At 35.7% G+C, this 24310-nt stretch overlaps 1 protein-coding gene and 1 long non-coding RNA gene across 2 annotated transcripts; one reads left to right on the forward strand and one right to left on the reverse strand.

The window, feature by feature from the left end:
- Nucleotides 1-1580: 1580 nt before the first annotated feature.
- On the reverse strand, nt 1581-3119 carry LOC117574691 (alkaline phosphatase). The gene is made up of 2 exons (XM_034258600.2): nt 1796-3119; nt 1581-1739 (listed from the first exon to the last, which is right to left on the reverse strand). The coding sequence occupies exons 1-2, from the start codon at nt 3099-3101 to the stop codon at nt 1639-1641; spliced, it is 1407 nt and encodes a 468-aa protein (XP_034114491.1). The 5' UTR covers nt 3102-3119; the 3' UTR covers nt 1581-1638.
- Nucleotides 3120-12436: 9317 nt separating this feature from the next.
- LOC117573719 (uncharacterized) lies at nt 12437-22833 on the forward strand. The gene is made up of 2 exons (XR_004572714.2): nt 12437-13818; nt 20380-22833. It is a non-coding gene; the product is annotated as an uncharacterized LOC117573719 (long non-coding RNA).
- The last annotated feature ends 1477 nt before the right edge of the window (nt 22834-24310 follow it).

Genomic DNA, 24310 nt, shown 5'->3' on the forward strand with positions numbered 1-24310 from the left:
ATAAATTCAAGTAGTTGTAGAAAATACAATAGAACGTATAAATACCTGAAATAGTTAATGAAAAGTTTATATTTCATTTACATTTCGAAATTTAACAGCATTCAATCATAAAACTATGTTATTTCAATTTTAAATAACATTTCAATCAAACAAAAGCAAATTCTTTGGTTTGAAGGGGCGTATGAGTATTAAGTATACGCAGTGTGAAGCGACAGAGGTTCAAATGTAAATGGATATTATCATAGAAAGATGCAGAAATTAACATATATGATTTAATAGAATGATTTGAAAATACATATGTGTATTGCATTTACATTTTGAAATTTAATAGAATTCAATCATAAAACTATGCTAGTTCAATTTTAAATAAAATTTATATCAAATAAAAGCAAATTCTTTGGTTTAGAGGGGTGTATACATATCAAGTATACGAAGAGTGAAGCGAAATAGTTAAATATAAATACATAGAAAAGACAGAAAGCGAGAGAATTATTTTAGATAGTTAGAACAAAGTTTGGATTTCATTTACATTTTCAAGTATAACTGAAGTCAATCATAAAACTATGCTAGTTCAAGTTTAAGGCTTGAGTTTGTTAAGTATACGACGTGTGAAGCGACATAATTTCAAATATAAATAGATATAGAAAATGACAGAAGGGAAGACAAATGATTTAATTGCTAAATACAAATTTTGTTTGAAAAGTGGAGTAAATGTTTTAAAAGAAAACGAAATATTTGAATTTCATTTACACTTGGAAATTTATCTGAAATCAACATTTTATATTTAGTTGGAGTTTAAATAAAATTTAAATCAAATAAATCTAAATTCTTTGCAGTCAAACGGGGCGAATGCGTATTAAGTATTCGCAGTGTGAAGCAACAAAGTTATAATATAAAAGCAAGTACTTCTAGAATAGACAGGACAAAGGGAAAATTATTTGGAATAAATTATGAAATGTTTAAATTTCATTAACATACATTTCAAATATCATTATGCGAAACAATTTGGAATATAAATGCAATTTATAAGTTCGTTTGCTCAAGCTGTATTTTAAGTGAATTTAATAATAAATAAAAAGAAAGTTGCAGCTTAAATAAGTTTTGGCTTGAATAACAATACAGCAATCAGACATAGGGCATATGAAGTATACGTAATTATAGTATTAGAGAAAGAGGTTTAAATACAGATGCAAGTAATTATCGATGAAAATTTATGATTCATTTTGAAAAAGTTCCAACAATGTTTTGAGTTATATTAAATGGATTTAAATATTAAAAATTGAATAACAAATGTTTAAACAAATTTTAAATGAAAGCAAGGTAACTTATATATATTATATATTAAGTATAGTTCGAAGATATAGAGTTCAAGATTTAAATATAAAAGTTATACAAAGAAAGAAAATAAGCTGTTGTACATACATATAATAGATAGGTAAATATTGACATTGACTAAATAATATAATTATGCTAAAGAAACGTTCCACATCAAAATAGGTTATTATCCATTTTCAGTTTGTGAAAAATACAATGTGTGGAAAAGAAGGAAAACATGAAATAAATTTATATTTTATGCTAAATTTATAACAGTATCTTACAAACTAGGCTATCGATGGATAAGTTTAAGAATCACTTCGTTTACAGTTGATTATCGAAATCATTTAATCCTAGAGCATAAGCCAAAGCATGGGCCAAATAAGTTTCTTCGTGCACGCCATAAAAGAGCAAAGATTTGGGACCTATGACAAGATTAAGTTAAGTAAATAAAATACAATTTAAAGAAGTTGCAGCTTACCCTTAGCAAAAAGCAAACTCTCAGAAGGCAGCTTCTGCATTTGAAGTTGTAGTTCAACTTCAGTCAACTCAAAAAAGTCCTCAAGCAAATTAATATTCTCCGTTTCTTCGCTGACATCGCGACTCGTGCTTAAATAATTGCCATTGGTGAGCAGCACAAGGGTTAAAGTATTCTTTTGTTGTTGCATAAAATTAGTCAAAGTTTCATTAAGTTGCCTCAGCTGCTGTGTGGCATCCACAGATTGCTGCAGCACGTGCTCAACGATTAAAAGATGTCCAACACCTGGACGACGAAGCACTTCAAGCGTTTTATTGAGCATCAAATCTAAGGACGGAGCTTGAGAATTTTGATGGAGATTTGCATTTGCAAAGACGCCCCACAAATAATCTAAGTTTGTGGCATTCAACGTGTTTAGCTCTGTGGCAAGCTGCAGCAACTCAAAGCGCTGTTTAGGTTGAAGTTTGAGTTTTTGATTGCTCCAATCGCGAAGCAAATTTCGTCCACTTCTGGCGCGGCACAGCTGCTCATCCAGAGGATCCCAGTTGTAAACTGGAACTTTGGCACTCAGCAGCTGTCGTCCACCTCCAAGCAGCACATTAAGTGCTTGCCCCGCTTCGCTAAAGATGAGCTGCTGTGCCACATCTTGGCAGCCAGAGTCGATTAGTCCAGCTGGCATTAAGCCATCGCATTCCCAGTTGGTAGAGGCAACTAAACTCGCAGCTGCGGCGCCTGTGATGCGTTGATTGGTCACAAACCCGGTGCGCAAACCCGCAAGTTGAGCTTGCCTCAAAACACTGTGCAACGTGTGGTTGCACGGATGATTTACAACTTCATTCAGCGGCACTCCCGAAAAGAGCGAGCGATAAACCAAGTTTGCATCGCAAGGCGAATGCGAGCTGCAACTGTTTTTGATCCTCGCCACATGCGGAAATTGATCCCACACAAAGGGAGAATGTTGCAACTCTTCCTCGAATCTTGCTGCCGCTAAAGTTGCCGCTGAGATGCCGCTGATAAGCAGCAGCAACACTTGACGTGGCTGCGTTTGTGGCGAATAAATTCGCAACGCTTGCTTCAACTCTTCGATGCCTTTGTCGTACCACACTTTTTGCGCAGCGGATACTTGATCTTTCCAATAATCCACATCCGCCACGTTGGCCACCTCGTGCTCCACTTCGTAGCGTATGGTTAAACCGATGCACAACAGCGTCACTAGCAGTGAAAGCAACACAGCACCAGCCACAATGAAGAGTTGCGTTGACTTGAAGCGCAGCTTTAAACAAAATTGTTTCAAACGCGAAGCTGCCATGATTTTTATTCTTAACTAATCCGTCGCAGTTTTTCAACTGCGAGAAGTTTTTGCAATCAATCTAAGTTGCTTTCTCACGCTATCTATTAAAGTATCTCTGTATCTGATAGATACCAAGATATCTATCTATCTATCTGAGTATCTTCCTTCCCAGCTGATAAGCAGCTACAATTATTTGAAGCTTTTACTGCCACAATTTGCATTGTTGTTCGCGCCACAGTTTTGTAATTAGATACAAAATTCTATGAATTATTCAAGCGTAAATTGCCCTCATAAACAATTGCAAATGCACTGCGAGAAATCGCAAGAGAGTTGTCCAATTTAATTGAGGTCTAATTTAAACAGAGTCAAGTAATAAAAATAAAAAAATAATATGAAAATTCATTAACTAAAGGTATTTTTTTGATTGTGTGTTTAACTTAAGTTAAGGTATTGATTTTATTTATATATTAAAATTATAAATGAAATAAACTTAAATGATATAAAAATTCATTAAATAAAAGGAACTTTAAATTATAAATGGAGTTAAATAAATAAGGTAAAAATTCATTAACTAAAAGCAATTTTTATATACATATATATTTTATGTAAATTAATTATTATTTATTGTATTTGTAATTTGAAAAAGATTTCTTACGACAGGCTACAAAATTGGTATATTTTGCACTAAAGGGTATATTTGGTATATTTTGCACTCGATGGTATATTTCGCATACAATGCTATATCAATATACCAAAAATCAATATCAGTATACCAAAAATAACCAGTATATTTTCAGTATTTTCAGTATTCGGTATATTTTGCGCTCAATGGTATATTTTGCATATGATGATATATCAATATACTAAAAATCAATATCAGTATACCAAAAATAACCAGTATATTTTCAGTATTTTTGAGGTATATTTATTTGGTATATTTTAAAATGTATTCAAAATGGGTAGCGGGTATGTCATAGTCGAGCTGCGTCTGTTCTTTTCTTAACAAAGTTAATGAAGCTAAATTTCTATTAGTACATTAAATATGAGAATCATATTATAAATAAGTTTAAATTAATTGAAACTCAAATCTGAAAATACCAAAAAGAACTTCAATTACACAAAATATAAATTCATTATTTCAAATAAAACTAAAGTAATAATAAATTGCACCTTTGAAAATTAGAATTTATATTTTATTCCATGCTACATTAAATACATTACACATTTGTAACAATTCGTACAATTATTATTTAATTGCATTCTTCCAAACGGCTTCATCTGTCAATTATCTTGTGACAAATTGAGCCAACTATTTTTCTGCGAGTGCTTTAATAGCACAATTGAAATTCCGATTGCAATTTTAGCCTTTTGCCTTTGAGGGGTCAACGACGTCACTGTTTTGGTAATTAACAACAGCACACACACATACTGTGGGAGGCCACAACTGTTTGGGCGTGTGGCACAAACACACATACGTGCAACCACAAGCATTCACACACACACACACACACAAACAGTTAATAATTGCAAGCCACAGAGACAACTATTCGCTTATGAATTTGCAATTGAAACGCATCGAGCAAGGTTTTCAATCATTTGCCGTTATGCCAAATGGGAAAACTGTTTGTCGCAATTACCAGTTGTTAACCTCCTGTTACGCCCCATTGTCCACTACCGCCCCCGCCTCTGCCCCCGCACCACAAAGCAGCAGCTATCATTGCGACGCTTTGAAGTTGCGTCCCATTGACATGTGGTCAGTTTTCCCTCTGTGCAAAGCTTGTTGTCACAACTTGTCACACAGTGACTGCCAAAGACAACTTGCAGACGTCACTTTGATTATCAATTTCTGTATTTCCATCTGACAGTTGTGCGTAAACAGACGCCTTTCTATCTAAATTGTTTTAAATAGCAATTTATTCATCAAACTGTCTGACGCATGACTTTACGCACTGTGCGTAGGAAAGAGAAAGAAGCATCGCTTCCTTTGATGACCCATTTGATTGGTTCGTTGCTTGGCTAAGCTTTTGCAAAGCTTGTTCAGCGCCATCTATTGCAAACAATGTACAACTCGCACATTCAACAGGCAAAAGCTTGGATTCAAAATGCTCACACAACACTTGCCTACATATATGCGTATGTATGTGGATAGAAGGAGAAGAATAGATATGTATGTATGTATATATGTCACACACACAGCAGCTGTGACCGCAGCTCTTTTAGTTGGGGCAAGGTCAAGCGCAAAATGCTGAGCAGCGATTTCAATTGCAATATGTCAATGAGCGCGCAATTATTTATTAATGTGACAAGCTTACAAAATTATGTTAAGGGGGCAGCAGCAATGGATGATTGCTATTATATTTAATGCAGTGCAAATGCCAAATTTGTCCTCTGTTTGCTGTTTTGTAGCTATCCGGCAACGCCGGCAATTTGCAAATGGCAGTCATTCAATGATCAAGCTTGCTCTGCATTTTTTTAACAGTCTGGCAACTTTCATATTAGAACATATTTACTTATTAGTTAGGCATTTGGTTTGAGAGCTACAAGGAAGAAGTAGCGTGTAAGAGGATGCCCAACGAGAGGATGCAATTAGTGTCGAGTGGTCATCAAGTTGTACTACAAAACTGAGCTGTGCAGGGATATCGGGTGTCTGGTGTCAGGGGGTTTGTGGAGCAGCAACGCAACGCATGTGGTCACTGCTACCGCTGGCAACAGCTGGTGACGCCCACGCACGTCAAAGGATGGGAAATGCCAAAGCGTGGGCGAAGCGATTGTGGAGTGTGTGGGCAAGATGGCACAATGCAACTACAAATGTTAAAGAGAGCGAGAACGAGAGCGAGAGTGGGAGAGAGCGAGCATAGAATGAAGCTTTGCACGTGCGTATGCAAGGCAACTTCTATGTGTGAGAGAGTGTGGTATGGTGTATGCTTGTGTATGTGTGTGTGTGGTGAGTGCAATTGGGCGGTTCCCTAGTGTTGTTGTTTTTTTTGTTGAATAGTTTCTCTTCGTCTTGTGACCTTGTGCATTGCGTGGCGCTGGCTAAACATTTATGTGTCCGTTAGTTTCTCCATTTGGCATATGGCGAAACTGTGGAATTGACAAGTTGTTGTTGTAGAATAAATATCATAATAATTTCAAATACATTTCATTAATTGCGAAAAATGATGAAAATAAATTTTTTCTATGTGTAATGCAAATAAAATGCAACGCAATTTGATTTTAGTGCGGGGGCATGAAGTGAGTAAATGTGTGTGTGTGTAATCTCATTCTATCAAACATTCAAATGTCAGTGTGTGAGTGTGCTTATAAACAAATGGCGAATAGAGGCGGCAAACAAATTTGCACGTTAAGCGCAACTGTGAAATGATTTTTTGAAAGCTTTCCTTCCCCCCACTCTTCACTCTATCTAAACAGTTCGTCACTGTTGCATTTGTTTTTATCGCTGAGCGATTACGCCATTGGCGCCATAAAAGGAAAAAATAATAAAAACAAACGAATATACATATGTATATGTACGTAAGTATAACAAAAATAAAGGCAATTATAATGAGTACTTAATTTGTTACGGTTGTAAATATTATATACTCAATACATGACATCTGTATGTATTTGAATGACAGGCACTGTAATTTTTACGCCCGATTGCATTTCATACACATTTGATAGTTTTGAGATCGCTTTTATATAAGACTTGGCAAAATTATGAACCACATACATACATACAAGCACTTATATGCGATATATATGTATAATATTTAAATTGGGGTAGTTCTGAGTGCATGGAAAACTTGTTTTCATTATTGCTGTTAACCGATTAGATTAGATAGTATTTAACATTTTAAAGCGATTAGATATGCCTGCATTTGAATAGAATTCGATGACTTGAACATATTTGGCTAAAACCAGGGACTGTAACGTTAAAAATTGTTATTATAAAATAAACACTGAATTTTTGATCAATATTAATCAACAAATTAAAAAATTCAAATTCTATTCACTATTTATTTTGATTTTTAAAATAAGAATTATAGTTGAAATGGTTGGAATTGAATAAGAAAAAAACAACAAGAAATAAATTTAAAATGGGTGGAATTAAATAGATTTATTTGCTGTTTTATATTTTAATAAAACAAATGTTAAGTATATAGTTAATTCTTATATTATATTATATTTATATTTATTTTAAACTTACAAATAAGAATAATACATATAATTAAAATGTGTTTATAATAAATATAAGCTCATTAAAAACTTCCCTAAACATATTTAAACTAGCTTTTCTAAATGTATGTATGTTACATACTTAAGCTTTTACTGTCAGCAGTTGAGATCAGCTGTTCATTATCTGTGTCTTGGCTAACACATTTCGCTATCATAAAATTATATTAAAAGTGCACAGCTCTCAAAAATAGTGCCAAGAAACTGTGAGTTATTGATTATGAGTACCTCGCAGAGCAAACAGAATACACAAACATACAAACTTTTGCTGATGCACCCAACAGGAATTTATAGAATTTCATTTGCAGCAGCAAAACAAAAACAACAAAAAAAACAACATTTATGAAAAATAAATCTAGTTTCGCTTAATGAAATTGCCTGGCAAATTTCACCGAGGAAGGCAACTAGCGGGCAGCGGCTTTTGGCAGCATCCAAGTCCGACTGGGTGATTTACATAGTGCGAGAATGTACTCGAGTATATGTATGTACATACATACATATATATACATGCATGTATAGTGTGTACATATGTATCTACTTCATCTGTGCGGCGTTATAGAAAAGCAAATACAGTTGACAACTGACGACAGCAGCGCACTAATACACTAACACAACCCTGTGTTGGATTTCAATGTGTGTGTGTGTGTCTCGTACTAATGCATTTTGATACTGGCCTTGAACGTGAATTGCATTTGCGCAAAAAATCTGATGAGAGAGTGTGGCATGAGCAAGCGAGCACGCAAACACACGAGCAAGTGGGACAGATAGCGAACAAGAGAGAGAGAGTGTGTAGAAAGAGCGAAGAGAAGTACATACGCACACACACACTTACAGTCCTCAGCTGAAAACGGGCTGCAATGTTGTTCGCTTGCACTCACTCACGCTGTCTCGCTCTCGCACTATATCGCCATACTGCACTAGCACATGCACAAGCATGCATCGCATTGCCCAACTAAATATTCAAAGCAGTCTCAAGGTTATCGCACACACACATACTACACCACAAACAGATGTGTTTGTACATACACTGTACATAGTATGCACATAGTTATGTACATAGGCACGTTCTCTCTTGCACTAGCAATGTGCTTGTGCTTGTGCTTTCCTTTGCCAGTTTCTTCTTGTTATTTTTTTCTTTTTGGTTACCGAAAAAAGCTCAAAACTTTCCAACTGCATTTCCCAAAGATCTGGGAGGCCATCATATTACTAGCACGATTTTTACCTACACAAACATGCATTTATACATACACACTACACATGACACATAGTTTATTTCTCCTGCTTCGTTGCCAAAAATAACGTAGCAAATTTTGTTGTTTTTGCTTGCCTACGTTTCTATCTTCCGTGTGGGTGTAAGGCGTAACTGTGTGTGTGTGTGAGTATGCATGTGTAGTTTTTGTGGAACACCATTACTGTGGGTGAGTGGAAAGAGCGAGAGTGGATCTTTATTGATTTGTAATAGTAAAACGTTCTTAGTGACTTTTTAAATACAAGCTATATACATACTTAATATTTGCATATACTACTTTCATTGTGTTTGTTGACTTTGATGACCTATTTCTTTTTACTTAAATCGCAAAGAATCTACTGTGCAATTAATGTCAATATTACCGTAGAGCTAAGAAGTCAGTTGAGCTGCAGTCAATGGCTCATTTAGTGGGTGGGGGTGCAAACGAATAAGCTCTCCCCCTCTCTTTCTCTCACCCAAGCGCATGCAGTGCAGAAAATGTCAAAGTTGAGCGAGCAGCAAAAGGAAATGAAGAAACCAATTGCAAGCTGCAGGCGAAATGTGACAAATGAAAACGAAATGAATATCATTTGATTATCCAGCAAGCACACAACAATCATAAAAATGCACATAAACATGCATACATACAAATGGACAGCATTGCATAAAATACACGCCCCCCTGCCCGCATTCAAAGCATCGTGTGTGGGCTTTTTAGCACTTGCGAAAGCGAAACATGAAAGCGAAATTTCTGGCACATATTTCAAATGTCGACTGCAGACAACAAGTCGCACTCGCACTCGTCGCACCGCCGATGGATGATTCATCACACTGTACAGTGCAAAAAGAGAGTGGTGAGTGAGTGAGCGTCCCTCAAAGAGAGCAATAGAAGAGAGAACGCACGCTAACTGGCTGTGTTTGTGATTGTGCCATTTCATAGTCATATAAGGCACAAATACAAGCGCACACATATTCACACCGCCCCCATTGCCCAACAGTAGCAGCTGCAGCAAAAGCTTTCAAACCGAATGCATGTGGCCGGTTGGTCGCTGCTCGCTCTCTCGAGTGCGTTCTCTCTTGCTCTCTTTCGTTCAATTCAGTTTAGTTCGCTTTCACACAAGCACACGAATGTACAGTGTACAGCAGAGAAACAGACAGAGGCAAGTTTCAAGTTCACTGTCAAGGTCACCTACTCTTGACATGCGCTGCAAGGGCTGATTTGCAGCAGCAACGCAACGGCAACAGCAACGACAACGGCAGCAGCTTCGTCAACCAGTGTGGCAAGGCAACCAAGAGGCAAGCCTGCTGTGTACTAAGTACTCGGTATACGTGCCCTACAGTGCTTGCAAAATATATATGTGCACCCTTCTCCACATAGTTTTGTTATTGTTCCGCCACTTTTGCTCAACGCATACAGAATTTATAATAGATACGCGTCTCCTCTTTATATACAACGTAGAGAGGAACACACACATATAATTCTCACTGTACTCTCTACATGTATTTTCTGCTGTTTGCTGCGCTGAGCCAAGTTTTTCGATTTCATCTGCCCTTTTCCCACCTTTAGCTTGTATATATGTATGTACATATGTATGCACCGTAATATTTATGCCAATTTTGTACAGTAAACAAATATTTTTGGCTAATTTTTGCACGCTATTGCGACCCAATTGTGTTTACCCACTGCATATACTTTTCACGGGGCGTATGCTTACTCTAACGTGACATTTCGCTTTACTTTATGATAAACAGCAGAAAGAGTTTCCTGTTTAAAGCTCAAACTGTCAAAGTTGTAAGAAAAACGGTTCCCTTTTGTTTGCCACAGTGACTCAAAGCAAGCAACTAACACACACACATGCCGCTTCCAGTTAGTTACATAGCTTGTGTTTAGTATATAAATCACACACGTATACGTAATGTGGTTGTTACCCAGCAGGAATAGTACAGATTTTGAAAAAAAAAAATATTTTATTAATCATATTGTGTATTTATTTTTCCATATTTTGTATTTTTATATAATTTAAGGCAAATATTTATTTTTTATTTAAATTATTTTTCGAATTTTCGGGTATTTTCTAATGTTGTGATAAATATTTTGCTTGTTTTTATTGCAATTTCCTATTATTATTTTTCTATTCAACTGAACTGTTTAAAAGTATATTTACATTATTATTATTACTAAAAAATATTCTTGCTTTCCCTAAAATTTCTTGAATTTTTTGACTATCTGAATATGGAATATTCAAGTGTAGTTTTGTTATTATTACTATTGTTAGATCTTTGTAGATAAATACTGATTTTTTTGCTTAATAATTTGGTGGTGTTTATTAAAAATGTGCATTGGTAATTCAAGTGCAGTTTTATTATAAATACTTTTGTTAAATCTTTAATACTGAATTTTTGGCTTAATAATTTCTTAGTTTTTATTAAAACTTTTCTGCGGTATTTCTCTATCCCACTGGGATGTTCAAGTGCACATCTGCATAGCAATAGTGCCTATATATGGAAGTATAAATATATGTACGTGTGAGTCAATGTGTGTGTGTGTGTGTGTGTGTGTGTATTGGTGAGTACCTTTTATAAGACAGCGTTGCGCATGACATAAGAAAACGGCGCACGAAAGCGAAGGCATGCAATATCATCTGTTGCATATAGAGAAAAGAAGGCAAAAGGCGAGCAGCCCACACACACAATTACATAGACACACACACACACAGATACTTAGATGTGCAGGTGCCGATACAGATACAAATATAGACGCAGATACATTTACAGATACAGATGCAATGTAGCTGCAAACGTTGCAGTTGTAGCATTTAATTAAATTAAACAATTAAACAAACATGCCAACAAGCGTGGCATACACACACACACACACACATAAGTTGCCAGTGTATGTGTGTTTACGACGCCAAACAAATTCAATTAAGAAATTCAAACAGGGGGCCAAAGGGTAACCGAAGAGCTCGCAAAATTGCAACACACGCACATTTATCAGCGGAAATCGCCTACAACTAAGCACATAGACATTGTAGTGTAGAAATGTAATTATATTGTCATTGTGTGTTGCAGTAAGTGCGCTAATTATATACAATTTGCAAAGCCAGCAACCTGGTTAGCCCAGTCCCAGTCTCAGTCTCAGTTCCAGTCCCAGAACACGAACTCTACACTCTCTAGCTTGCTATATACACATGTACATAGGTGTATTCCCTTTGTGTGTGTGTGTGTGTGCAGTAATAAGGCGCAGTCAGGGTTGACTGCACAACCTAACAGAGATGAGAAAATATTCAGATATTTTTTGAGGTTTTTACTATCGATGCTTTTTCGATTATCAATTCTTTCAATAATGTGGTTTACAATTATTGAAAAGCTCTCTTAATTCAAAAATAGTTCAGTGCAACCGTTTTTAATAATAACTAACGTTTCTTGTGAAAAAATTATTAAAAAATTAAAAATAATTATAATTTTGTGATAATATTTGAAAACCTAATAAAATTATAGACCCCGAAAATCATTAAACATTAAAAATAATTATTATTTTGTGATAAAATTTGAAAACCTCATAAAATTATAGATCCCGAAAGTCTTCCTTTACTGTGCCAAGTAATAGAGTTTGCATTATTTTAAGATCAGCTGAAAATATTTATTTCGTGCTTGAATTGATACAAATTTTTTTTTAAGATCAGCTTCTTTTACTTTCCAACTTTTAAAATGAATACTTTAAAAGCAATAATAAAATTTTTATTTTAAACACAAATATTTCCTTTTACTTCTTCATTCAACTTTGTCAAGTTAATACTGCAATAACCTTTTACAGTTTCTTCATCCCTAAGATTCTCTTTAAATTTAAGAGCAGAACGATATATCGCAAGGCTTTGGCATCACTAGCAGGCATTAAAAGGCAGCGAGTGTCACACAGTGGGCGATAGATCAGCAATGCCTTGGCATTGGTATTGGTGTAAAAGCACAACACACAACGAGAAGCAGCAGCTTCCTTTACCCACAGTACATGCAAACACACTCTCTCCCTCTCCCTCGCACTCTATCTCTTCGAATACATGCAATGCATTTATATACTAGCGTGTGTGTGAGTGTGTGTGCTTAGTTACTTACTCTTTGGCTGATGCGCTCGCTCTTGCATTTCGCTTTATTGCATAACATCCTTGAACTTGAACCGAGGCTGAGGCTGAGCTGAGCTGAGCTTTGGGTCGCTTGGCTGCTCGCCTCTGCCTTTCGTCTTTTGCTTCGGCTGACTCAGCGACACACAAACACACGCATACACGTGAGCTGTATATACATATACACATGCAGCTGCTCCTCCTCCTTCGCTCCACCACTAGCAAGTGCTGCAGTCCACTCAAAAAAAAACAAAAAAAAATTCACCACGCCATTCGGCTCAGCCACAACGACGACGACAACGACGGCGCCGTTGACGTCGACATCAGCAGCGAAGCCGACGACGTTGGCCTGTGTCTCTATCGGTTGCTGCTGTGCTTGGCATTGAAAGCGCGACAAGCGAGCAGTCAACAACGCAACATCCCCAGCAGTAAAATAGCCAAAAACAAAAAACAAATTCAGCCAAATAAAATAGCCAAAATATACAACAGAGAAATCAGTGTGTTCGCAGGAGCATAAAAAAAAGCCAATTGCAATTTTATATTATAGTAATCAAAATAAAAAATGACATCAACAATAAGAACAACGCAATCAAATTGAAATTGAAATTAAAATTGACAAAACCCGAAAAGCGACTATAAAACTTAAAAGCAAACAATAACAATGCAAAAATAATTACAAATTAATTGTGCAACAACAACAATAATATAATTTGAGAAGTGTTCGTCAGAAGTGCGCAGCACAAACAATCGAAATACAACAACAACAACAAAAAGATTGTGCCAACAACAATAATGAATTCCAATTGTACCTAAAACACACACACACACATCGAAAAAGTGCAATTCTTTTGTGTATTCCCCAATTTACGGAAGTAACAAACAAGCTATGAAAATTTACAACAAAAAATTCAAAAGAAAATGCAAAATGCAATTTGTGAAAAATCTCAACAAAATAATTAGGTAAATATTATTGCACATTTACCTACATATGTATTTTATAGAGAATATTACGTGTCAAACATGTGATTCCCGTTCTGCTTTTATACGAAAACCCAGAGAGAGAAAAAAATCAAGTACATAAGTGAAAATGCAAAAATGAAGGAAAATTATTGCAAATTGCATCATCATCATCAGCGGAATCGGAAAACAGCTTAAGGATGACACGATAAATAAGGTAATTTAATAGTCAGATATTTCTATACGTAAAATACTATATAGAAAAAAAATGGTGTTTTTTTTTTTACTTGCGGTTTTGAGTGCAACGAAGCTCTGCTTATACATAGTATAACGGTAACAAAAGCTCTCTCATCGATCGAAGATAATCGAACGAAAATCAAGGTGTAGACAAGAAAACGATTTATTTTTTTATCTAATCAACGATTTAAATTAATAATTTTAATCTTGATACGGTTTTCTTGCGTGTCATGATAGCTTGAAAAACACGTCACGCACCCCACAACAATAGTTTTACAGGGTTGAACTTCTTGTACCAAACTACAGCAAAAGCTAACAGAGCTTTACATAGGTTAGTTAACATTACAGAACAGAAGAGCTCAAGATCCTGTTAACATGGGTCAGTGCTGTTATCCTCATGCCAAAGTAGAATAGCAAACACAAAACGTGGCGCGCAAGAATTGAGAAAAACAGAAAACTGTGTGACGGCCACAAAAAGCAAAAGTAAAGCTCACACACACACACACACATCCATGTGCGTAGATAAAAAGAGCGCGGTGAAAGAGATTTTTGTGTAGTTACGCTGAGCAGCAGCGACTGCGACAGCAAAAAAAGCACAGACACAGTGTCTCAACACCAACACAACGGCAGCGCGCACACGCACACGGATAGAAGGAAATAATGAGCATAAGAATGGGCAGCGAAGAAGAAGAAGAAGAAGCAGGCCAACTCTGGCAGTGGGCAAGAAGCGCATACGTATGGATAATGTATGAATGAAACAGAGAAAACTGCCACTGAAGGCCAAACCACAACGTGTTGTGCCTGTTCTGTGTGTATGTGTGTGTGTTTATGTATCGGTGTGTGGGGCAGTAGGACAAACGAGGTGGTGTGGAAGTGTAGAAGAATAACAGGAACAGGAAGAAACCAAAAACTTGACGAAACTCAACAAAGAGAGCGAACGAGAGAGAGCGCGAAAGCCAGCGCAAAAAAGAAAAAAAAACAGCTAGAAGACAGGCCAGTGTTCTGCCGCAGTTGGCGTCGGCGTCGCAGCGGCATCGACAAACACACGACGAACTTTCAACGCGGCCTGCCACTGACAGCGACGGCATTGGGCAGCGGCACCTTTAACCGATCGCAGCGCAGTTTCTTGTTCCGCGTGTGTGTGTGTGTGCTTTTTCTTTTCCCATTGTATTTGAGATTTGTGTAAAAAAAAAGAACGCCAGTTAAAATTGGTAAATAAATATACATATGTATACATATGCTATATATAATGTACATACATATGTATTAGTGTCTACTGCGTTGTTGTTTTTTTGCTGTCCTGGTTGCTACTGCTGCCACGCAAAATACCGAAAGCAACCCCCGTTTAAGCCCAAAATGAAAATAACGCAAATCTGTCGAAGAGTGAGAAAGCACGAGAGTGTGAGTGAGAAGGGAAGCTGAGAGTGAGTAAACTAAATTGCGTCGTAGTTAGCTTTTGTTTTCGATTTTTCTTTTTTTTCGCGTTACTTTCTAGTGATAGCTGCGCTTCTTCTTGCCACAGATAGTCAACGTCAACAATTGCAAAATAAAAAACACGGAAAGAAAAAAAGTTTGCCGAATGTTACGCTTAACAATAACACACACATATGTACATGAGTGTGTGTGTGTGAGCAACTTTTTTCCCGCGGCATTTGCCTGGAATATAAATTTGTATTTATAACATAAACAAAATGTGCGGCAAATTTAGACAAAACAAAAAAAGCACCGAAAACAAAATTCGCAACAACAATTGAAAGCTTACACACACACGCGCAAAACGCACGCACACTTAAACACTGATACAAGAGCGTAAAGGGAACGAAGCGAACGCAAAAGAGAAAAACAAAATTCATTTCTTTGGAAGTTACGCGAAAACTTAAAAGTGTTAATGTGTGTGTGTGTGTGTGTGTGTGTGCCTTGCAATTGTTCCGCAGAATTTCTTGTTTTATAGCCAAACAGCCAAATATGCGATAATTCAAAATATTTGTATAACACAAACACACACAGACACACTTTGGCAGCTGTTGAGGGATCCATTCGTATTTGTAGCTTCCTCTTTCGGTTATGATTTACATTACGAGTCGAAATCGGTTCCGCATTTGTCAAAGTTGTCAATTTTTTTCAACAGAATTTCGATTTATCTTTACCAAGAAGCAAATCTTCAAGAGACATCATCTGTATACACTTCTTGGGTTATACTATTTGTCAATTAATTGTTTACAAATTGCAAATAAATCTTAATTTGTCTTTGTTATATATTTCAAATTATATTCGTGGTAAAATTAATAGTTAACTACCAAAATTAATACAAATCCAAGTTCAAAATAGAGAAATTAATTTCTAAAATGCCTTTTTTCACTTGTTAATATAAGTTAAGGAGAGATTGAAATTTTAAAAATGTGAATATTATCCATAAAAACGTAATCAATTATTACTCAGAAATATTTATCGATTTTATAACTTCTTTAAAAATAGCTATCTTTGCGTATTTCTTCAGTTTCTGATCATCTAAGATAGAAAAATCTCAGTTTTTTTTTGCTGTTGGATGTATTATAATAGATCATTCTTGTTTTCAACAAATAAAATTGTTTCTAGATATAATGTATTTTGAACTTTACCCAGTTGAGACTGAGAAGTAGCTATGATTACTGCCTCTTATCGAAAAGACATTGTTTTGTTCGATGGGGAAATACCCAAAGATATTCAAACAAAGAGGATTCTTTTACAGTCTCGCAGCATACGTGACTGTTGTTAAAGTTCCCCTGGGGAATTTCCTAGGGATTTGAATGCGTTCATCGAGATTATCTGAATTTTCTTGAGCAAATTAGTTGATTATTATTTTAAATACAATATATGTAGAAAAAAGATACGATGTGATAGAATGTAGAATAGACATTTTTGATATTACAATATAGACAATACATATTCTTGATCAAAATATCAATTATCTAACTAAATTAGGGATTAAAAATTGCAGAATATAATTTATATAGAAAACTTTAAATTAATACATAAATATTTCACTAGAGCACTGCATTATTATCATAATAAAAGAGTAGTCTTATACTTTTTCTACTTCAGCAAATAGTTTATTTATTTTTGTATCATTAAACAAAAAAAAAAAAATGTTGAAAATATACTCATTCATTAAAGAATTGTATTATAAAGATATTAACCTCTGAAGCTTTCTTCAACCCTTGTGAAATCTTGTTAATCTTATAAACTGTGACGAATGTTGAGTAGTTTTATGAAATTGCAAATTACACTTGTCCATATATGGAATAATTAAATTTGTATGTGGAAATACAGCGTGATGCATTCTCCAACTGCCCACAACAAAATTCATACTCACACACACATACATATACAATAAGTGCAATTGTGTGTGTACTATTTTGTATCTACTAAGTTAGCAATCAAGATCTAAGCTCTCGCCCCGTTCTCTGCTCCCACACCTCAGGCTTTTGCTTTTGCTCTTGCGTTTGCCAACCTGCTTGCAAAACAATAACAACACCGAACACTCAGAAACGCACACACTCACAAAGCATGCTGTTGTGTGAGTGTGCGTGTGTGTTTTTTTTAGCTTACGTCTAAAGTTGAGTCAAGCTAGCTTGCGTGTGTTTGTGTGTGTGTGTTGTTGTTGTTTTTATTTGTGCAAGATGATTTGTGTGTGTGAGATTTAGAAAACTTTTACGTAACATTCGAACATGCAAGCCCCTTCCCCCCTCCGCCCACCACCTTCCTGATGAGCAACAGGAAGGGGAACGCGAGAGTGAGAGATAGAGAGCGAAAGAGCGTCATCTTTACGCTTTTGCGGTAATTGCAAAGTGGCGTCATCCAACGTATTGGATGTTAATATCACGAGTTCTACTTACAATCCACACTCCACAAATGCGATACACAGTACATACTGTACTATGGATTACTTACATACATAGATAAACGTAACTCTTGAAATCATAAGATGACTTTTCTGTCAGTTAATTTAAGAAGTTAGAGTATAAAGAAAACTAAATTCTTGCTAGGAACTCTCAACTATTAGATACCTTACATATGTATATAAAGTAAAGAGTCAGAATAAATATTTTACATTTTACTTATCTGATTTATTTATTTTTATTGTAAAAAAGGTTCAGATTTTCACCTAAATTAAGTGACTGTCTTATAAAATTTCCGATATTCAAATGAAGATTGCTAAATCAATTCGGCTGTTGATGCTAATAAACAATTTACACATAGTCGGACATGCCTTCTACTGTCTCCAGCAATCAACATTAAAATACCCTTTTTAATACAGGGTATAAAAAAAGTAGCCTGAAAACGCAGACATAATAAAGCTAAAGCCAACACATGGCACGAGTGAAAAGAGGAACACAGCAAAAATAAAAACGCCAAATACTCTCGCTATGGCGGCGCTGTTGGCGTCGACGCCAACCAACAACGTCAGCGTCGGTTTTGCTTCGTTGTGTTGTTGTCATTCAGCAGTGTGTCGAGGTGGCGGCGGGCTGCGCTCTGTTGTTGTATGTGTTTCAAGTTCAAGGTTAAGATACTAGTTGTACATACCAAGCAGTGTGTGCGAGTGAATAAGCACTAGGTTGCCATGTCGATGTATACATGCATTGTCTGTGTATGTGATGATAAACCAGTTTGGCACGTTTCGCTGCGCAAGCGAGACAGCAGCAGGTCGGTCGGTTGGTCGCAGCAGCAGAGACAGAGAGAATAGCGTCAAACAAAGAGGAAGAGGAAGCAGGCGTGCGCGTCCTCAAACACGAAAGTTTAGCACAAACTCACATACACACAATCTATATGTATGTATGTATGGGTGCGTGTTTGCTTTTACTTGTTTATTCATTTATTTTATGCACTAAAGTGAATAGTTAAAATTGTCAGTTGGCTCTCTTTTTAGGTGCTACTTGCTCGCTCGCTCTCTCTCTTTCTTTCTCTTTCGTCTGCCGCTATCGCTAAAAAAGCACAGTACACAAAATTACAGCAGCTTTAAATTACCGTCGGCATATTGTCGGGTTTTGCTTTGTGACAATTATTCGCACGTTTTTCGCCTTTGGCTTTATACGCTCTCTTCTTTTGCTATTTTCTGTCAAAGCTTTAATTGAATTGTTGTTGATGTTGATTACTTTTTGCTTTACTTTGTAATCGTTTTCCAAGCGTGACCTGGTCACATTGTAAGAACACAAAAGAACTGAGAAATTTGGTTAGTTTTCTTTTAGTATTTTACAAATTTGTAATACTGCAAGTATTCAGTGCCAAATTTTCTATTTTGTAAAACGCCATAAACAACAGTACATTAAATTTGGGAAACGTGTTTTATGGCGAAATACACTTAAACTGAATATTACATACAATACATATCGCATAGTTTTAAGTTCGTTGCACTGCATATTATTAGAACACGCCATAAACATGCATAGAAAAATTATAGAACGTATAAGTACAGTGGTCAAAGAACTGAATTGAAACTATGGCTATTTTTCGACAATATAGAAATTCATATTTATTTAGTGTACAATGTACAAATTAAACTAATTTAAAAAAAGCCCTAATTGCCGATCTTAGACTATAGAAATGTACTATTAACTTTATTATTAACTTGTAATGAAAAACAATTACTTAAGATCAGTCAATGTAACTTTATAATTAATTGTTAAATAATGAGAATGAACAAATATGTGCTTTAATGAAATAATTCACTATAAATAATATATTAATTCATAATTATGAATGAGCTCATTGTTTTAAGGAAATAATGCACTATAAATAATATATTAATTCATAATTATGAATGAGCTCATATCTAAACAATATCAATGAATGCGTACACATAAAGATATATGCACATTATGCATTCTATTTATATTACTTATACTCTTATTGAAGTACAACTATTAATAAATAACAACGTTACATAAATTCTTGATTTTATAAATAGATTACATAGCGCGTGCTAAAGTTACGTATATATTTATAATTTCATAACAATGTTTATTTTGCACCGATAAGAAATGAGAATATGCAACTGGAACGTTTTCATTTAACATTTAAATCAAAATGTTCAACCTGACTCACCTCTAAATAATGTTCTATTTAAATCGAAGCATATATAGAATGAGCATAGTAAAAATAAATAATTGAATTGCTAGGGATGGGAAATTGATACTGTCATTTCTTTTCTTTGCACATGCATGGAATACAGAATAATATTGAACAGATTTTCATCACATAAAAATGTTTACATAAATAAAAGAAACGATTTACTTGAGTTTTGAATCTCATAGGAACTCAGTTTTATTATAAAGAATATTGTATATATATTTCAATAAGTGCAATAAAGAATGTGATAATCTAATGGTAATCTTGTCCGTATCGATTCCATTGGTTTTCATCAAATTGGATTGGACACATAAAATATGCGATATGTGGGCGTTTTCTAGGGATCGATAATATTTTGACATGCATTCTTTTTGTTAGCATAATATTTACATGGGGAATTTCAAACAAAAATCTCTTTTTGTATATTTATTTTTAGTGTGGCCGAAGCACAGCAGCGTCAGCATGGAAATTTAATTAGCGACAGTCGAGTGAGCCAGCAACGACAACAACAACAATAAGAACGATAGCAAACACACACGCCTTCCAAAAAGGCCTGTGATATAAAAGTAAACACAAAGCAAAAAAAGCGAAAAAAAAAAAAACAAAATCATGCGAGTCGAAGAGGAAGAGGAACAAAAAAATTTGCCCACTTTCAGTGGCTTTGCCTTATTCACATGACGACAGCAAAAAGGTAGCGAATAGAGCCGACAAAATGCTAAACAGCAGCAACAACAACAACAACAATGCAATTGCACCCAATGCACCCCTCCCACCGACCGTTGCATCTGTGTGTGCGAGCGAGTGGACAAACAAAAATGGCGCATGACATGCGCACTGAGCGAACAACTTGAACTTGAAAAATTTTTATTGTTGCGCTAGTCTCGGTCGCCTGCTGCTGCTGCTGTTCCATTTAACTTGACAGCAAGCAGCGACGTCGGCAGCGGCAGCAACAGCAGCAGCAGCACAACGAAGCCGGCAAACCAACACCACAGAGAGAGCGAGAGAGTGACAGCTCAAGAGAAAGAGTTGTTGGGGAAAGAGCGAGCTGCTGTGTCCAAGCTTTGGGCTGCTAGCAGCAGGTATGGTATGTATGTATGTACATATGTAGAGTTAAAGAGAGTGGAGAGGTAAATAAGCGATTATGCAAAGGAAAACAAAAATGAAAACGAAATGAGCGCGCTCGCGAGAAAGCTTTTTGGCACACATAGCTTTTGCGTGGGCGACTTAAGGCGACGTCAGCGTCAACGTCGCTGTCGCTGTCTCTGTCGACGTCTGCCAACTGTTTGCTTTTGTTGTACACTTGATATGCCAGCTGCCCCGAAACTTTCTCTTTCATGGCCCACCCGCCCCACGTGCTTTTCTTGTTGCTGCGTATGTACGTATATATGTGTGTGTGTATATGCTGTTGCATATTTACTGGGATACGATGACGCGCACCTGTGCGCACACCACACACACACGCACACAGCTGCTGCAGCCAGCCAACACACACACAGGATGCTGCTGCTACGCTAGGCTGCTTCCTAGCTGCGATGGTTGGTTTCCTTGTTGCCTGAACAGCGTCAAGTTGTTCAGTGTTGAGCGCACTCCCGGCGAGGTCAGGCCTCTTAATAAACCAGCATTGCCACATAATTGCTTTTGCAGTCAGTGTGTGTGTGTGTGTAAAGCTAACATATGAGTGATTTAATTAAGTGACAGAAATTAACTAAAGTACCACAAAAAAATAAAACAGCTGATTAAATTGTAATGTGTGGAAGTTGTGGATTGTGTGTGTGTGTGTGTGTGTGTGTGTGGATGGTATCATGTGACAACTTCGAGTGACGTATGTTGCCAACATATGGCTAACAAAAACTTTCAATAATGAATATAGTGCACACACACACACATAGGCAAATTGCTGCGCCTTAGCATATGCAACACATTTTTTGACTTGTTTTTATTACGCTTGTGACCTTTCGATAGACAACACACACACACATACACATGCAAACACACATACGTACGCAACAAAAAGCACAAAGAGATGCGATGCGTAAGCAAGCGTCAAGTTATTTATATATGTGTGTATATAAAATACATACCCACAACATATAGAATACCAAGTCAAAGGGCAACTGGCAAAGGGCAAATATAATAGAGATGCAAATATTTTAATATTGCATAAATTAATCTTGAATTTAAATTGCTTGTGAAATACGCGAATTGCAAGTGAAACGAAATGAAAAGAAAAAAAAAGTGCAATGCAAGAGAGAAACGAAATCCAAGTGCAAGGTGACGACTGCAATACAACAACAATAATAACAACAACAACAAAACGCAGCACAAATTGTATTGTATGTATAAGGTTGTCAAAAAAGTCTTGCGGTATTTGTATTGAATTTTCAATTGTTCATCAAATTGTTAATAATAATAATGCGATTTAAGTCAAATGTGCGGAAATACCGCAAGACTTTTTGGACCACCTTTTATGTAGCAGAAGCATTGCCAGCTGGTTCGTGTCTACGCTAAGCTTTCGCTGAAAGCTCTCTCTTTCTGTGCCATTGACACTGGGATACACCCTGTGCTCGCTTTGAAATTTGTGCAAACAAGTGAACACAGCTGGTGGTATCCAGTGGCCGTTGGCATCTAAGCAGCATAAGAAACAACAACAACGACAACGAAGAGAACACAGGGTGAGTAGTGTTTATTTTATAATTGAAATGACTTAATTTATTTTGCAAGTCCAATTTTCAATTTAATTTTGTTGTCTCGTATGATTTGAACCTTTTCTTTCAAATATCATTTGAACCATACTAAATATTTATTATTCTAGCCATAAGCTTTGTTTAACAATTTTTCATTTATCTACCCAAAAATAAAAAAAAAAGAACGTTAATTGAAATCTTAAAATTGTAGCCAAAATTGTTACAGAAAAATTGCGAAAATAATTTTAAGTAAGAAAAAATAAGAAAACCAAAAATAATGACAAAAAAAGAAAAATCAGTGAAAAATACAAAAATTGCATATAAATTATATTCAGCATTTACTTGTTAAATTACACATTTTATCTATTACTCTTATTATTATTATCCATTATATTTATTGTTTGAATTGAATTGTTTTTTCTGTTTTTTTTCCTTTGCTTTTGCATTTTCACGCACTCATTTTCGCCTGGAAATTTGATTGCGCTTCAATGCGCCAGAAGCAAGAAACGCTCTGAAAATTTTTAATGAAAATTTAATTATGGCAGAGAAAAGCAAAACGGCGTTGAATATGAGTGAAATTTTCGTTTTGTACTCTTGATTTGAAGTAGCTGGCAAATGGTTTTATATCTTTCTTCATTTCGTTCGGTTTTTCGGCCAACAAAACAATTAAAGCACACATTATTTTCATGCTGCAATTCGCAATTGGGGAAAAATCGCGTGCAACATTCGTTTGCAATTTTCTATTTTCGTTTCGCTTTGCCTGCTTTTTGGCTTTTTGGCTCACTGACAGCCGATCGTCAAGGAGAGGAGAGGGGAGAGTGAAGGGAACATTGCTTTTCTTGCTGTGCAGCAAAGTCTTCTAGTCTCTAAGACCCGTTGACATTATTTCGACATTTATTTGCATTTAGCTGCAGCGTCGTTTTGTCACTTTTGCATTTCAAATGACCCTCAATTATCCTTTGTTGACTGACTTCTCTTTTTGCTTTGCTTGCTGCTCATCGTCGTCGTTGGGTCAAGGAAAGCGAAATTGATTTTCCCCCCTCACATTGTCTCATTTATTTTCTTCTTGACCATTTCTCCTCCCACTTTGCATTGCCTTGCCTTGAGTTGCTTATGCAATCAATAGTTTAACAGATACCCACAGTAGTCTATCACCTGATTCTCGTTGACCGAAATTGAAAAGACAGAAAGAATGAAAGAGACCCAACCGTATGTCATTTTTCTATATAAACATTTACCTCGTTTTGTACATTGTTGTAGTTAATTATATATATACGAAAGTTTGTAAGTTCAAGCCAGCTGACCTCATATGACTGACTTAATGATGAAATCAGCGCTCTGACTAGCAAATTGCATTAAAGTACTTATAAAACAATTAAAAAATAAAAACAAATATGCACATAAGTTACGTAAGTGTTGCTTTGGGTACAAAGAATTTATAAAAAAAGTTGTAGAATTTTAAGAAAATTATTTAAATTATACATTCAGATGTATATACTTTGAAAAATAATAGATCTTAAATACTGGAAACTTTAAAGCTCACATTGCTAATGCGGAAATAGATATTTACTTTAAAAAATAATGGATGTTGAATATTGGAAACTCTAAAATAAACATTAATAATGGGAGAATATAAATAATGAATCTTAATCAGAATGATTTATGTTTTGAAAAACTATAGAC

Source organism: Drosophila albomicans, chromosome 2R (assembly GCF_009650485.2).
Source record: "Drosophila albomicans strain 15112-1751.03 chromosome 2R, ASM965048v2, whole genome shotgun sequence".
Classification (NCBI taxonomy): domain Eukaryota; kingdom Metazoa; phylum Arthropoda; class Insecta; order Diptera; family Drosophilidae; genus Drosophila; species Drosophila albomicans.

Coding starts and splice junctions, on each gene's coding strand:
- LOC117574691 (XM_034258600.2), bottom strand. CDS start 3,101: ATGGCAGCTTCGCGTTTGAAACAATTTTGTTTAAAGCTGCGCTTCAAG. Junction 1,740..1,795: donor GAGTTTGCTTTTTGCTAAGG/GTAAGCTGCAAC, acceptor ATCTTGTCATAG/GTCCCAAATCTTTGCTCTTT.